The sequence below is a fragment of the Rhinoraja longicauda genome, chromosome 5, assembly GCF_053455715.1.
Source record: "Rhinoraja longicauda isolate Sanriku21f chromosome 5, sRhiLon1.1, whole genome shotgun sequence".
Classification (NCBI taxonomy): Eukaryota; Metazoa; Chordata; class Chondrichthyes; order Rajiformes; family Arhynchobatidae; genus Rhinoraja; species Rhinoraja longicauda.
In genome coordinates, this window is record NC_135957.1 from 12,070,730 (window position 1) to 12,088,791 (window position 18,062).

General features: G+C 44.4%; 1 protein-coding gene across 1 annotated transcript in view; it reads left to right on the plus strand.

Annotated features, from left to right (window-relative positions):
- LOC144593406 (CUB and sushi domain-containing protein 1-like) overlaps positions 1–18,062 on the plus strand; it is a 1,892,487-nt gene that overhangs the window by 1,237,449 nt on the left and 636,976 nt on the right. The window contains exon 8 of the mRNA XM_078398909.1: positions 1,476–1,563. Coding sequence (XP_078255035.1) covers positions 1,476–1,563 — 88 coding nt within the window. The remainder of the gene's footprint in view (positions 1–1,475; positions 1,564–18,062) is intronic.

Below are 18,062 nucleotides of genomic sequence, written 5' to 3' on the forward strand. Positions count from 1 at the left end.
CAAGTACTTCCACTGGCACTTCGACCCACCCACTGTGTGAAAACGTTGTCTCTCAGGTTCGTATTAAATCTTTCACCTCTCACCTTAAATCTTTCTCCTCTCAGGCAATGGGCATTACCTTGGGAATTTGCAAGGTCATCAACCTAAAACCACAACTCCGTTTCCCTCTCCATTGTCGCTGACTGATTTTTCGAGTATTTGCAGACTTATTTGAACAGCACCTACAATGTTTTGCAGAAATTGGACCCATGTTATTTGGATTCAATGATACTTTATTGTTACACGTGTAATGTCAGGCCTGGGTCGGTGCCGCGAGTTCACTTCTGAACTTATGATGAAAATTGGGTGAGCAGCATTTGGTACAGAATGTACTCCCTTCAATAAATCACTGAGTGGTGCTGATATTAATACAACAAGGGGCAAGAGGTTTAGCTTCATCATGTCAGTACAACCCAGAGCAATACATGGTGACCTAGATCAAACAGTCTGAAGAAGGGTTTCGACCCAAAACGTCACCTATCCCTTTTCTCCAGAGATACTGGCTAACCCACTGAGTTACTCTTGCTTTTTGTGTCTCTCGTTGGTTTTAAACTGCATCTGCAGCTCCTTCTTACACAGGTTAATGGCAACATTAGCTAGATAACTGATCAATTTTATTATGAATCTTGTCATCTGTTAGGATTACTGTGATGTACAAATCAGTCCATGAGCAATCTGCGGAAATGGTTATCATCAACCTGGACACAAAGTGCTGGAGTAGCTCAGCGGGTCAGGCTGCATCTCTGGGGGAAAAAGGATGGGTAACGTTTTGGGCTGGAACCTTTCTTCAGACTGAGAGTAGAGGGAAGGGAACTGGAGGTCTGGAAGAAAAGGCCAGAACAAAGCAGGGCTGGCAACAGATGACCAAGGAAGGGTGAAGCCCGTGCAAGGGTGGAACCCAGAGGTTATCACGAACCTACTCTCTTGTGAGCTCAGTGTATTTATTTCAGATTTTCTGTTTGAATGTGCAATAAATGGTAATGAGTACATTTGTGCTGCAGAGCGATTTCAGGGATATTGTGTAATTTTGCTGCATTTAATTTCACAAATTCAATATCAAATATAACTGAGACACAAAGAACTGCAGATGCATGTTTATTTTAAAAAAAGAACACAGAGTGCTGGAGTAAGTCAACAGGTCAGACAACATCTCTGGAGAAAATGGATAGGTGACATTTTGGGTTGGGACCCTTCTTCAGACTGATGGGGCTAGAAAGCTGAAAGGGTGGAAAGCCCCCTACTACAATCAGTCTGAAGAAGAGTCCAGACCCAAAACGTCACCAAACCATGTTCTTCAGAGATGCTGCCTGACCTGCTGACTTACTCCAGCACTTCATGTCTTTCAATAAAATCATAAATAACTGGTAGTGTTTCAAATACGTGTGATGCATATGTCACCTTCTGCTATAACAGCTATTTTCTTTCCTACGCTACAGTGAGTCAAGGGGGAGTTGCCCTGGAGTCTGGCACGTGTCCTGATCCTGGAGTTCCGGACAATGGGAAAAGAACCGGGTCTGACTATAGGTAAGCACCATTTTGCCATTTGTACGATGAACCTGTTGATGGTTGACCGGATATAGTATGTAAATGCCCACAGCCGATTTTCCAGCACCCTTGTTTCCAGAGCCTTTCTGGATTATCCGTTTTGCCAGACCATCAGAGGTCACGGCCTCTGAGAGAAGTCCAACGGTACCGGAACGGACGGCCTAGGTCGCCGAGGGGTCGAGATAACGGCCCGCACAGTCAGCCTCGGAAGTCGGCTACGATAACGGATCTGCCGGCTTTTCCTGGGCCGGAGTTCCAGAGCCCCAGCCGTAGGGGGAAAATTCGATCTTCTGATTGACGTGGAAGCCCCGATGAGGTTGAGATCAGCCGCCTCACCCGGCCTAGGCTCTATGTTTTCGGGGGAACTTCCATGGGGGGGTGATTTTGTCCAGATTAAAGGAGGGACCGGACCACCAGTTGTTGGAAAATCGGCGGTGGACCTGTGACAGGAACTAATCACATAAAGAATTATAGAAACATATAAAATTCTTAAGGGATTGGAGAGGCTAAATGCAGGAAAAATGTTTCCGATGTTGGAGGAATGCAGAATCAGGGGTCACCGTTTAAGATTAAGGGGTAGGCCATTTCGGACTGAGATGAGGATAAACCTTTTTCACCCAGAGGGTTGTGAATCTGTGGAATTCTCTGCCACAGAAGGCAGTGGAGGCCAATTCACTGGATGTATTCAAGAGAGAGTTAGATTTAGCTCTTAGGGTTAACGGAATCAAGGGATATGGAGAGAAAGCAGGAACGGGGTACTGATTTTTGATGATCAGTGTAAGGGGTTTCTGCGCCGAGCTTTCGCCCGACCTAAGGTCCCCGTGCCTTGCTCTGATCCCTTGACCAGGCCGTGCACACTGGTTCCCCGTGAGTGGTTCGACCCACTCACCCCTTACGGTTCTAGACACTGGGCTTAGATGCAGGAGCTCTTATAGTGCAGAAAAAATTCAACCAGACCAGATTTTAAAACCAGGGTTTAAATGAAAAAGGCTTTTATTCAGCACTTGGGACTATTGTCCATGAATACTTATACAGTTCTATAATACATGACTATGAAACACATACCGAATCACACGAATACTTATAACTATGAATCATAAAACACACACAGTTCTATTAGACATATACACGAATACCTTTTACTTATGAATTCTTAAACACAGTTCTGCAAGACACATACACGACTGTAAGATGGGGAACGCACGACGCATCGCAACCTTGACCAACACATATTTTAGTACACACCCAACGTTTATTCACAACCACCCTCCCCTCTACACTAAACTATGTCCAGGATATGTAGGATTTGGAATGCATGCTCACCATGGGGCTATTACTGGGGTTACTGGCTGTTCGTTTGGCAGTATTTCTCCTCGAGTTGCGTGCCTGTTCCTCTCTCTTGCATCCGTTTTTCTTTCCGACTTTCTTCTTGACTTCAGACTTCGAACCCGGTTTTCTCTGCGCTTCTTGCCTCCTGTCCGTCTTAACATTTTCACCCAAAGTAGTGGTCAGTTATACTGTTCCTGACCCGTCCTATCTCCCGCCAGATCTTGGAATCCTTTTGTTCAAAAGATATGTATGAGGTTTTATCTTCTGATCTGCCTTATGTTCCGGGATACCGGGGATGGCCAGACGGTGTAAATTGGGATTTCATTGTGAGGTGATGGGTGTTAACTGGTTTCCCATCACCTACCAGGTAGTTTTCTATGGGCTATGTGCCCCCTCACTGAGATGAACTATTTAGGTCGGCTTGGGGCATTGTGAGTATGCTGATGTCAGCGCCCCAGTGTCTGGACTCCGACCTGGTTTCGTAGGTTTCTGCATGGCCAATACCCATTCTTTGTTCTGGCCATGGCTTTGCAGAAAACCTAGAGACTGGGATGTAAGGTTTTTACCTTTTGTGGCTGGTCACGAGGTCCTGCGGCCATTTTAGGACCCATGGATTGTGACATCCTTTGTTAATCTGACCGCAGCCTTTCTCCGCTATCAGCCCCAGTCTCCCGTTTAAAATGTCCAAACTGCAGCTCTTTGGTATTGTGTTGCTTTCCAAATGAGGGAAAACTTCTCAAATCTTACATCAGCCATGATCATATTGAATGGCGGTGCTGGCTCGAAGGGCCAAACAGCCTACTCCACCTATTTTCTATGTTTCTAAGTAATCACGTACTTCTACTTGATCTTTGTTGGGTCAACACTGAAAGAAATAGCGGTGCTAGAATTTGCAATGTGATTCATAAATTGCTGATATCTGAAACCTCACTTCACCTTTTACTATTTTGCGTGAAACAACTTGTGTGTGTTTTTACCAGATACATGGAGGCACCATCATACTGACTCTTTCAACACTTCATCAGAGAGTTATGTAGTGATGTTATCTTGTCTTCCTCGTTTTGCATCCCAACTTCTGGCTTCTTGCTAACTTCCATTTGTTTCTCAGTGGTATGATCAACATAAATTGCATTTTTATTTTGAGAGGGCTAGAATACAAAAACAGGGATGTAATGCTGAGTCTTTATAAGACACGTATTCACAAAATGCTGGAGTAACTCAGCAGGTCAGGCAGCATCTCACGAGAGAAGGAATGGGTGAAGTTTTGGGTCGAGACCCTTCTTCAGACCTTCTTCAAGGGTCTCGACCCGAAACGTCACCCATTCCTTCTCTCCTAAGATGCAGCCTGATCTGCTGAGTTACTCCAGCATTTTGTGAATAAATACCTTTGATTTGTACCAGCATCTGCAGTTATTTTCTTATACTTTATAAGACACTGGTCAGACTGCATTTGTAGTATTGTGTGGGAAAGAACTGCAGATGCTGGTTTAAATCGAAGGTAGACACATAATGCTGGAGTAACTCAGCGGGACAGGCAGCATCTCTGGAGAGAAGGAATGGGTGACGTTTCAGGTCAAGACCCTTCTTCAGGCTGAGTATTTGGAGTATTATGAGCAGGTTGAAGCCCCAATCCTGATGGAGGATATGCTGGTGTCGGAGAAGGTCTAGAGGAGGTTTACGAGAATGATCCCGGGGATGATTAGGTTAATATAGGATGAGCGTTTGATGGCACTGGGCATGTACTCGCTGGAGTTTAGAAGTGTGAGGGGGGACCTCATTGAAACTTACTGTATAATGAAAGGCTTGGATAAAGTGGATGTGGAGAGGATATTTCCAACAGTGGGAGAGTGTAGGACCGGAGGGCTTAGCCTTAGAATTAAAGGACATTCCTTTGGAGAGGAGATAAGGAGGAATTTCTTTAGTCAGAGTGTAGTGAAAATCTGTGAAATTTATTGCCACAGACAGCTGTGAATTCAAGTCATTGGGCATTTTTAAGGTAAGAAAATAACTGCAGATGCTGGTACAAATCGAAGGTATTTATTCACAAAATGCTGGAGTAACTCAGCAGGTCAGGCAGCATCTCAGGAGAGAAGGAATGGGCGACGTTTCGGGTCGAGATCCTTCTTCAGACTGACCTGCTGAGTTACTCCAGCATTTTGTGAACAAATACCTTCGCATTTTTAAGCTGGACATTGCCAGATTCTTGATTAGTAACGGTGTCAGGGGTTATGAGGAGAAGCCAGGAGAATTGGGTTGGGAGGGAAAGATAAATCAGCCATGATTGAATGGTGGAGTAGACTCAATGGGCTGAATGGCCTAATTCTGCTCCTCTGTCTTATGAATCTGATAACTTACACAAATCGAGGAGTTGGTGTTCCAACATCAGAAATTGAAATTCCAAATGAATTTTTTCTTGGTTAATGAAATATACCTGGAATGCAAAAAAACCCTCCCAAGTTAAGACAGGGGCAGGTAGCCATAGCTTGATGCTGAGTATCAGGAAAGAAGCTCAAAAGGAAATAGGAAACAAATATATAAGGCTCTACACTGTAAGAAAATAATTTCCCCAGTTGCTGTTCGTTCCCCAGTGATGCAGCAGTAGAGTTGATGCCTCACAGCGCCAGAGACCCTGGTTCGACCCTGACTACGGGTGCAGAATTTGTACGTTCTCCCTGGGAACATATTAATTTTCTCTCGGTGTTCCGGTTTCCTCCCACACTCCTAAGATGTACAAGTCAGTAGGTTAGTTGGCTTTTGTCAACATTTTATATACTGTGTAGGGTAGTGCTGGTGCACGGGGTGGATCGCTGGTCGGCGTGGACTCGGTGGTCCGAAGGACCTGTTTGTATGCTGTGTCTCGAAAGAATATTCCTCAGGGAATATTCTAAAGAATAAATAAGTAGATTTGAGATGCAAAATAAATCTCCAAAGTTAAAACAGGGAATTGTCATAACAGCTTGGTGCCGAGAATCAAGAAAGGAGCCGGAAAGGAAATGGAAAAAATTAAAAAGACTCTACGCTGTAAGAAAGGAATTTACAATTTCAGAGTATCTCAAAATGCTTTAGGGACCTTATGTAGTATGCTTTGAGTTGTTGCCTTGATGAAGTAGAGATCCAGTTTCCCAAAGGAAAGACCAGATAACATGTTGATTTCTCTTTCAAGTAACCCTTGCATTCCCTCTCTATCTGCCCCTCCCCCACCCTAGTCAACCTGCTAGTTTCACTGTCATTCTGCTTGGTTTAATTGTTCGTACCCCCTCATTATCACCTCTTCCACAACCCACACTGGACCATTGTGGGCTCCACCTTTCCTTGATCAACCTTGCTGGCCTTGATTAGTTCTTTTCATACCTTTCATTCTTTTGTTCTTTGTACCTCCTCATACCTCCAGTTTCCCTCTTCCCTGACTCTCAGTCTGAAGAAGGGTCTCAACCCGAAACGCCACCTACTCCTTCTCTCCAGAGATGCTGCCTGAACCGTTGAGTTACTCCAGCATTTTTGTGTGTAACATCGGTGTAAACCAACATCTGCAGTTTCCTCCTCTACATGACGTGTTCTTGTGTTGCTTATTTAAAATTAACTGCCTATGAGGATGTCACAAATAACCTCTCTTGCTTTTCCATGCAATCTGACTAAATGATGAATAGCCTTGACCTGAGGTGTTGGACAGGGGTTCGGTTTAATGTCTCAGTGAGGGAATGCATTGAGCTTTCAACATCATTTATATGTCGGAGTCCCCGGACTGCAAAATGAGTCTAAAACCTTTGAATTCAAAGGCAAAGCATCAGAATCCCCTCAAATGAAATGAAAATGAATGCATAAGAAAAACAAATGAAAGCATAAGAATCCCCTCAAAGAGCAACTGGGGAAATAAAAGTAATGATTAGAAAAAGTGAAGAGAGTTGGAGGTGCCCCAACATTGGTTTACTACACAATTAATAGTTGAAAGAAGCTCAAAGAGTTAGTGGATTCACAGTAAGGTTACATAACCAGATGAAGGAGCAGAATATTAGTCATGCAGCACAGAAACAGGCTTCTCAATGCTCTCCACCCCTCCTATTTATCCTAATCCTACCTTATTCATAGTCACAGAGTCATATAGTGTGAAAACAGGCCCTTTGGCCCAACTTGCCCTGGCTGACCAATATACCCCATCTACACTCGTCACACCTGCCTGAGTTTGGCCCATATCCCTCTAAACCGATCCCATCCATGTACCTGTCCAAATGTTTTTTAAACGTTGTGATAGTATCTGCCTCAATGACCTGGGCCTGTATTCACTGAAGTTTAAAAGAATGAGGAGGACCTCATTGAAACTTACCGAATAGGGAATGGCCTGGATAGAGTGGATGTGGAGAGGATGTTTCCACTAGTGGGAGAGTCTAGGATGTTTCTTTAGCAAGGAGATGAAGAGGAATCTTTTCTAAGGCAGAAATAGACAGATTCTTGATTAGTACAAGTGTCAGGGGTTATATAGGGAGAAGGCTGGAGAATGGCAAATTAGCTGCTGTAAATTGTTCCCTGTCAGCAGGTGGCAGGGGAGTTGGTGGACATCCGAGGGAGAATAATTGAAGGGACGGGATTGATGGGATTTGCCGAGAGCGGGCAAAAACCAATGGGCTGAATGGCTTTTTCCTCTGTTGTGATTGAATGAATTTGAATGTGAAAATGATTATCGAGGCTTGAGCTTCCGAAGATAATGCACCAAAAAATTGTGTGCTCCGTTCCGACCAGTGTCCTTTTTGGGAATTTGGGAAAGAAAATGTTGTGAATCAGGGTTCCAGGACCACCTCTTGTTCCAATGCTTTTGGGGCCTAAAACACCATCCATCCATAGATAGATGCAAAGTACTGGAGTGACTCAGTGGGTTAAGCAGCATCTCTGGAGAAAAGGGTAGGTGAAGTTTAGCTAAGGAGTTAAGTTCTAAAGATTTAATTAAGGAGTTAAATCAGGCAGTTGCAATCCTGCCAGTAATTGCTCGTCTTTAATTAGAAGAGGTGGTTGTGGAGGTGGCGCCCTGTTAGGTTGGGTGGGAGGGGGTGGGAGGGGGTGGGAGAGTTGTAGGGGTGAGGCTGGAATACATACTGTGTATGTGCGTGTGCGTGTTTAGTTTATTTTAGTTTAGAGATACAGCTTGGGAACAAGCACTTTGGCACAGTAAGTCTGGGCTGATCCGGTAGCAATCACTAGTTCCATCCTACAAAATAGAACCCAATTAACCTACAATGCTGTACGTCTTTGGTATGTGGGAGGAAATTGGACCCGGAGAAAACCTACATGGCCACAGAGAGTACGTACAAACTCCGTACAGACCGCACCCGTAGTCAGGATCAAACCAAGGTCTCTGGTGCTGTAAGGCAGCAACTCTACCGCTGCTCCACTGTGTGTGTGTGTTTGTGTCAATGTGTGTGCGCGTGTCAATGTCTGTGTTTCTATGCGTGTGCATCTGTGTGTGCCTGTGTATGGACACACACTTCTGTGCTTCATGCTTGGTGTTAGGTGTTTCTTCAGAGTTTAGTGGCTTTGCTGTTAAATCAACTGCTGTCCTACATGTGCATTTGCAGACCTTTGATGCATGTGAATGTTGTAAGCCCATTGTTAGGAATGCATCCAAGCTGTCTTACAAGGGTAGCATGGTAGAGTTGCTGCCTCACATCGCCAGAGACCCGGGATTGATCCTGATTCCAGGTGCTGTCTGTATGCAGTTTGTAAGTTCTCCTTATGACTGCGTGGGTTTTCTCCGGTTTCCTCCCACACTCCAAAGGTGTGCAGATATGTAGGTTAATTGGCTTCAGTAAATTGTCCCTGGTGTGAGGGATAAAACTAGTGGATGGATGACTGTTGGTCGGCACAGACTCAGTGTGCCGAAGGGCCTGTTTCCACGCTGTACTAAACTAAACTAAACTAAGCTGAAAGTACATACATACATATTGGTCAACCATATAGGAATCACATTGGATGCACCAACAAGGGGCACTTAGAGGGGATCTTATCGAAACGTATAAGATTATTAAGGGGTTGGACACGTTAGAGGCAGGAAACATGTTCCCAATGTTGGGGGAAGTCCAGAACCAGGGGCCACAGTTTAAGAATAAGGGGTAGGCCATTTAGAACGGAGATGAGGAAAAACTTTTTCAGTCAGAGAGTTGTGAATCTGTGGAATTCTCTGCCTCAGAAGGCAGTGGAGGCCAATTCTCTGAATGCATTCAAGAGAGAGCAAGATAGAGCTCTTAAGGATAGCGGAGTCAGAGGGTATAGGGAGAAGGCAGGAACGGGGTACTGATTGAGAATGATCACCCATGATCACATTGAATGGCGGTGCTGGCTCGAAGGGCTGAATGGCCTACTCTTGCATCTATTGTCTATTATAAGCTGAATTTCTTAAGCTTCTATTTAATTGTTCAATAACCTAGCGGTTGAAAGTTGGACATTAATTCTACCCTTGTTCTAAACAAACAATAAAACAAATACCAATCACAGAGGTCAGAAAGGTTTACAACTACATGTTAAAAAAAAGAGCTGCACTCTGTTATTTCCTGACCTTGGAGCTATCCCTGAAGTAATAACTGGAACATGAATAAATATTGATGCTGAATGGCATTAAAACCATTTATGGCTGTTTGATGATCCATTGTTATGGAATGCCCCGTGTGTTGCCGCTCTCAGTAATACTGTAGATGTCATGTATGTGATCATCCCTGTTTTGTCTAAGGATGATACATAATATGAGCGTTATTATCACAAATAGCATTATCTTATTTTATCCAATTATTTGCATGGCACTTTGAGAGTGAAATCTTGAGCCTCGTTGTTTCTTTAACTTTAGAAGATGAGGAAATGCCAGCGCCAATGTAATCGTCTTTTGTGGCCAACATCTATGTTGGCATCGCTGTCATTATCCGTCCTGGAAAGGACATAAGCTTCCGGTGACAATCAGTGGGAGCCATCTCTTGTTACAATAAATGATGGTGGTAGCAGAATTAGCTCAGGACACTTCCAGTTTCCAGCCCCGCGATGTGGACGCTTCTGCGATGGGGTCTTCAATGTCATGCACAAGCGGATCATTTGCAGAAACTAAACATACTTCAGTACGTGTAGGAAAGAACTGCAGATGCTGGTTTAAATCGAAGATAGACACAAAATGCTGGAGTAAATCAGCAGGACAGGCAGCATCTCTGGAGAGAAGGAATGGGTGACGTGTCGGGTCGAGACCCTTCTTAAGACCGATTTCAGTTCTGAAGACTGGTCTGAAGAAGGGGTCCTGAAATGTCACCCATTCCTTCTCTCCAGAGATGCTGTCTTTCCCGCTGAGTTACTCCAGCATTTTGTGTCTACCCATGCTTCAGTACGCTTGTTCTTGGTAAAACGACTCCTGCTTTCCACGCCCAAATTACAATGTGTTTGGAGGGGCACCAATTCAGGCCAACTGTGAAAAAACTCGCCTTTCATTTCTGAATCTGGCTTGGTTACCCAGAACTCTGCTTTATTTTCAGTTTATTATGGTCACGTGTACAAAAGTACAGGGGAAAACTATTGTTTGTACTTTTATTTGCAAGCAGAGGCAAAATTCAGAGATCAACTGTCCATATTTTAAGAAAAGAGTGCATAATTTACAGAAAAGTGGCAATTTAAATGTCAAATTCATGATTTCTTAGAGTGAATTAACGTTTAGATTTTTATCTGTGATCGAGAGTAATTCGAAAGCAAGTTCTGGATTATTTCATCTCTTAAAGGACTGACCTACAACATTTCATTCAGATGCACGTCACTAGTATTAATAAAATTAACAACGGATTCCTAATTGGCATTTTTGCTATCAAACTGCTGGGAAAATATGTTTATTTACATTGACTTTACAAATATCCTCTTGATTATCCCCTCCTGAGATATTTTAATGCAAGAAATAGTTTAGTTCAATTTATTATTGTCACATGTACCGAGATAGAGTAAAAAGCTTTTGTGTGTGCTATACATTTAGCATAAAGACTATACATGAATATGGCGGCACGGTGGCGCAGCGGTAGAGTTGCTGCCTCACAGCGTCAGAGACCCAGATTCGATCCTGACTACGGGTGCTGTCTGTACGGAGTTTGTACGTTCTCCCGATAACCACATGGGCTTTCTCCGGGTACTCCGGTTTCCTCCCACATGCCAAAGACGTACAGGCTTGTAGGCTAATTGGCTTCTGCAATTGTAAATTGTTCCTCGTGTGTCGGATAGTGCTCGTGTACTGATCGGTGTGGACTCGATGGGCCGAAGGGTCTGTTTCCATGCTGTATCTCTAAAGTAAAGTAAACTGAAGGACTAAAGCGAATACAATCAGGCCGTCCACAGTGCACAGACACAAGGCAAAGGATAAAACATTGTGCAAGATACAGCATAAAGACCACATGGTTCTGCATGGTTATGTCAGTCTCATTTTTGTAGTTAATTCTCAGGCATGTGGTTGACCTTCTGCCTGTACAGGTGAGATAAGCACAACTTGTATGGGTTTCCTTTTCCAGGTGATTCTTTCCTGCACTACCACTTCTGACAAGTTTATGGATGTCCATTTCTTTTTTTCTACTTAGATTCATAGAGTCATGCAGGCCCTTTGACCCAACCTGCCCACACCGAGCAACATGTCCCATCTACACGAGTCTCACCTGCCTGCACTTGGCACATATCCCTCTAAACCTATCCTGTCCATGTACCTGTCTAAATGTTTATTAAAACATTGCGCTAGTATCTGCCTCAACTACCTCCTCTGGCAGATTGTTCCATACACCCACCCTCCTCTGTGTAAAGAAATTACCCCTCAGGTTCCTATTAAACCTTTCCCCCCTCACCTTAAACATATGTCTTTGAGTCTTGATGCCTCTACTCTTGTCAAGAGACACGGTGCATTTACCCGATCTATTCCTCTCATGATATTTGTACACTTGTATGTTGCATATGTTTCAGCTATAATACAGATGATGTTCTTCCACCCAACTGTGTAATGAGTTCTTCAACATCCTCCTTTAATTATCCCTGACTCCATCTCATGTGTGCAGTGACTTGATGAACACACCCACGCTCAGGTTTCCAACATCATTCACTATCTGGGTTTGTTGCCAGCCAGTTACGATGTTGTTCATCGTTTCCAATGACCTCAAAGTTTAACCTGAACTGAACAAGCCAACTCACTTAGTTTATTTTAGTTTAGTGATACAACATGGAAACAGCCCTTCTTGTCGGTACCTACCAGCGATCATCCCATACACTAGTTCTATCCGACCAGGGCCATCTTAACGCATGGGCCTGATGGGCACTTGCCCGGGGGCCCACGAGCATAGGGGCCCCATGCTGATCTGTGTATGTTAAGTGACTTGCAATAAATAAATACTACTTAAAAAATGTAGGTTCAATAAGTGCTTTTTTCGCAACATTTTCGGTCACTAAGTGCTTCTCACAGCGATCTGCAAGTGCTTTTCGCAACAATGTAGCACCCTAAGTCCATCGCTAAGTGCTTTTCGGTAAGTGCTTTTCGCCGGCACGACAGGGGGGGGGGGCTGGTAGGGAAAGGGGGGTGGGTGAGAGTAACGCTAGGGGCCCCAGTACACTGCTTTGCCCGGGGGCCCATAATGCTGTAAAAATGGCCCTGTATCCGACACAATACGAACAATTAACAGAAGCCAATTAACCTCCAAATGTGCATGTCTTTGGAATGTTCAAGGAACCTGTACCAGACTGTTGGATGTCTGGATATTTCCGTATTTTTGTTCCCCACCCTGTGCCTTTTAATTTAGACAATAGACAATAGGTGCAGAAGTAGGTAATTCGGCCCTTTAGTACTTTAGTACTATTTCACCTTAATACTTGGGTAGAAACAAGGAACTTCAGTTGCTGGATTACACACAAGGACACAAGGTGCTGGAGTAACTCAACGGGTCAGGCAGCATCACTGGTGAATATTGATAGATGATGTTTCAAAGCTTCCCGACCCGAAGTGGGTCACATATCCAGGTTCTCCACGATGCTGCCTGAACCACTGGGCTATTCCAACATTTTGTGAGTACTCGGGTTTTTTATTTATTCGTGCCATCACACAACTATTTGCCAATAGCGAGCAAATTGTAGTGCCAATTGTTCTCCCGGTGGCTGAGCACTTCAACTCCCGCTCCCACTCCCAGTCTGACCTTTCTGTCATGGGCCTCCTCCAGTGCCATAGTGAGGCCCACCGGAAATTGCAGGAACAGCACCTCATATTTCGCTTGGGTAGCTTAAAGCCCAGCGGTATGAACATCGACTTCTCCAACTTTAGATAGTTCCTCTGTCCCTCTCTTCCCCTCCCCCTTCCCAGTTCTCCCTCTATCTTCCTGTCTCCACCTATATCCTTCCTTTGTCCCGCCCCCCCTGACATCAGTCTGAAGAAGGGTCTCGACCTGAAACGTCACCCATTCCTTCTCTCCTGAGATGCTGCCTGACCTGCTGAGTTACTCCAGCATTTTGTGAAATAAATACCTTTGATTTGTACCAGCATCTGCAGTTGTTTTCTTACAAATTGTAGTGCCACGTCGTTGGCCTCTGCAAGATCTTTTACATGCATCATGTCACATGTGTACTTGGGTGATGCTGCCAGACTGGTGCCACACTGCTTCTTCTGTGTGTTTTTACATGGAAAATATGAGATGTGCTACACAAATCATTTTAGTGCATTTCTGGCAATAGAACTTCCCTATATTATTGCACCATCTCTATCGTCAAAACAAATGTCTCTTCTTACAACTCTTAACTTGTTTGATATTTTTAAAGACATAAGCTCTATTGTTAATATCATCCTCCTTAAAGTTTAGTTAAGTTTAGTTTCGAGACACAGCAAGAAATCAGGCCCATCCTCCCACCGAGTCCACGCCAGCCAGCGATCACCCTATACGCTAGTTCTATCCTCCACACTTGGGACAAATTACAGAAGCCAATTAACCAACAAATCTGCTCGCCTTTGGAGAGTGGGAGGAAACCGGTCACAGGGAGAACATACAAACTCCACACAGACAGCAGCAATGGATTGAACCTAGGTCTCTGGCGCTGTGAAGCAGCCACACTACTGTTGCGCCACCGTGCCCTTCCCTACTTGCATTACTTGTTATGTTGCTAACACGACAGATTAGTCGATGTCTAAATTGTCAACTTGGTTGCTGTTATCCCTCTGAGATGGGAGAAGGGTGGCACGGTAACACAGCGGTAGAGTTGTTGCCTTACAGCGCCAGAGCCCCAGGTTCCACCCTGACTACAGGTGCTGTTTGTACGGAATTTGTGCGTTCTCCCTGTGACCGTGTGGGTTTTCCACAGATGCTCCGATTTCCTCCCACGCTCCAAAGACATGCAGGTTTGTAGGCTGATTGGATTTGGTAACATTGTAAATTGTCTGTAGTGTGTTTAGGACAGTGCTAGTGTGTGGGGATCGCTGGTTGACGAGGACTCTGTGGGCTGAAGGGCCTGTTTTCACTCTGTATCTTTAAACTAAACTAAACTAAAAATGAAGAAGGGTCTTGACCTGAAATGTCACCCATTCTTTCTCGAGAGATGCTGCCTGTCCCACTGAGTTACTCCAGCATTTTGTGTCTACCTTAAGCTAAAAGTGAGCTGCTGCTCTCAGTTCCCTGATACTCCAGGTGTCGTAAAGGTTCCACACAATAGTACAGTGGTTGTTGATAATCTTCAGTTTATCAGTTATGGTGTAAGCTGGTGGTGGATTCTCTTCAATTTTATTTTTCTGTTGCTTCGTCTCATCACAATGATCTTTGCGTATTGACGGAAGGCAGGTTTTCATTGCTAGGATCTGTCTGTGTACCAGTTCCCTCTCGGAAGGTGGTGGCCTTGTCGAGGCAGCGTGAAGTGTAGATGGAGTCAATGGAAGGGAGGTTGGTTTGTGTGGTGATCTGGGCCACGTCCACAACTTTTTGCAATTTCTTGCGGTCTTGGATGGAGCTGTTCCCAAAGCAGGCTGTGATGCATCCTGAATTGGCTGGAACAATGATGAAATGGGGTGCTGGAAAGAGATTGGGAATCTTGTGTCGTGGTGTCAGAATAAGAACAATCTTACTCTTAACATCAACAAGAACAAAGTGCTGGTAGTTGACGCAAGGCGAACACCAACCTGTCTTCATCAACGGAGCTTGGTCGAAATAGTCTATAAACACATCATCTATGAACAAACTAACCTGGTCCTTTCTCCCAGATGTGGAGATCAAGAAAGCACAATAGTGTATTCTCCCACTAGTGGAAACATCCTCTCCTCATCCACTCTATCCAGGTCTTTCACTATTTGGTAAATTTCAATGAGGTCCCCCCCTCCCCAGGTTCCCCCCCCCCCCATCCTTATAAACTCAAACGAGTACAGGCCCAGAGCCCTCAAACGCTCATCATGCATTAACACAATCATCTCCGGGAATCCTGCTCAGTACCCTCTCCAACCCAAGCACATCCTTCCTCATTGGCGGCACGGTTTTGCAATGGTGAGTTGCTGCTTCACAGTGCCAGAGACCCAGCTTCGAACCTGACTATGGGGTGCTGTCCATACAGAGTTTGTACGTTCTCCTCGTGACCACGTGGGTTTTCTCCGGGTGCTTCAGTTTCATCCCACACTCCAAAGACATGCAGGTTTGTAGGTTAATTGACTTTGTTAAATATTGTAAATTGTCCCTAGTGTGTACGATAGTGCTATTGTCCGGGGATCGCATGTCGGCGCGGACTCTTTGGGCCGAAGGTCCTGTTTCCTCGCTGGATCTGTAAACTAAACTAAATTTAACTTAACTTAATCTTAACTAAACATGGGGCCCAAAGCTGATCCCATTTTGAGAAGTGGGAGGAAACTGAAGCACCCTTTGACTCAGTGGTGAGAGAGTAACATGTAAGCTTCACTCACAGAAGATACCAGAAGTGTGGATGGAGCAATGAGGCAGCAGCTCTCCTCTCTGCTGTAAACCCTAGCCACTCTTCACTCCTTGTGCCCACTTCTGGAGTGAAGATTGACCCATGTATCCAGAAGCAGTGGGAAGAGTGGGGACGTGAACGAGTCGCACGTAAAGCCAGGTATGCTTGGCCTATCGATCATTGTTGAACGGAAAACTGAGCCTAATCGTGTACAGTTATCCATCCACCAAATTAACAATTTTGCTGAAGAAATAAATGTAAAATCTTGAGGGAAAACCTGAAACTCTGCAGAGAATGAAAAATCAAAGGCTTGATTTTGACTGTAAGAACAAACGCTCATTCTGATCGATGCTTTGCGAAAAAATACCAGGTAGAAAATGAATCTTTTATTTAGGCTCGAGGAGAGAAAATGTTTTTTGCTCAGATACATATCTAACTTTTTTTTATTTGGAATGAAAGGCGTGCTGGACAGCACAGGACGATGCAAAAAAAAAAACTTCAAAGGAAAATTGCCCCTGAATGCGACTTCAAAATGAAAATTATGCATTTTAGCTCAACTTCAGCAAGCTGGATGCAGAAGAAAGGAAGCTCTCAGGTGTGCTGCCTTATCTGGATGGGACCATGGTCTGCAGTGGCTTGTTCTCACAGATAACAATGTCGGAGAATATTTGAATAATATTTGGCATAGGATGGGAAAGCACGTTATTGAAGTTGACGAGACTCCTGCAAGGCATGCAACTCAGAAGCATTATATATTAAAACGGAAGCCAAGTCCACATTTTGGATGAAATGGGGTTTTTTTAAAGCCCCAGTATTGAGGCTGAGTTACTCCAGCATTTTAGGCCTTATACTTTAGATTTTACACTTTAGACTTTACACTTTACACTTTAGATTTTACACTTTACACTTTAGAATTTACACTTTACACTTCAGACTTTACTTCAGCAAAGCATTCGACAAGGTTCCGCATGGTAGGCTGCTCTGGAAGGTTAGATCCAATGAGAGATAGATGAATGGATAGAAAATTGGCTTCATGGAAGGAAGCAGAGTGTGATGGTGGGAAGGTTGCTTCTCGGACTGGAGGCCTGTGATTAGTGGTGTGCCTCTGGGTTTGATGCTGGGCCCGTTACTGTTTGTCATCTATGTCATTGATTTGGATGAGAACATACACGGCAAGATTAGTACGTTTGCAGGTAATACAAAAGTGGATGGCTTTGCAGATAGTGAAGATGGTTGTGAAAAATTGCAGCAGGATCTTGATCGATTGGCCATGTGGGCTGAGGAATGGTTGGTGGAATTTAATACAGACAAATGTGAGGTCTTGGATTTTGGGAAGTCTAACATGGGCAGGACCTGCACAGTAGGGCTCTGGGGAGTATTGTACACCAGAGGGATCTAAGAGTGCAGGTGCACGGCTTCTTGCAGGTGGAGTCGTGGGTAAATCAGGTGGTCAAAAAGGCATTAGGCACATTAGCCTTCATCATCTAGAGTATTGAGTATAGAAGTTAAGAGGTCATGTTGCAGCTGTATAAGACATTGGTGAGGCTGCATTTAGAGCATTGTGTTGAGTTCTGGGCACAGTGTTATAGGAAAGATGTTGTCAAGCTGGAAAGGGTACAGAGAAGATTTACGAGGATGTTGTTAGGACTAGAGGGTCTGAGCTACAGGGAGAGGTTGAGTAGGCTGGGACTCCTTAAAGCGCAGGAGGATGAAGGGTGATATTTTAGAGGTGTATTAAGATCATGAGAGGAATAGATCTGGTGGATGCACAGAGTCTCTTGCCCAGGGAAGGTGAATTGAGGACTGGAGAACATTGGTTTAAGGTAAAGTTGAAAAGATTTAATTGGAATCCAAGGGATAACTTTTTCACACAAAGGGTGGGTGGGTGTATGGAACAAGCTGCCAGAGGAAGTAGTTGAGGCAGGGACTATCCCAACATTTAAGAAGCAGTTAGACAGGTACATGGATAGGACAGGTAAACAGCACATTGTGTCCAGCTACAGGTTCATCACCGATATTCCGGCAAACTTGGTTCCAGAGCCTTGTTAGATTATCCGTTTTGCTGGAGCAACAGAGGCCACGGCCACAAAGCATTTGAGTGCATTTCAGCAATATCAGCAATATGTCAGCACCTGGGGGTACCAGAAGCTCAAAACAAGAGTCAATAGCAACAGCAGAATAAGCTGTTTGGCATTGGCAGAGAAGATTTGGCAAATATTTCATGGGCGCAACCCATATACTCAGCTCTGCTG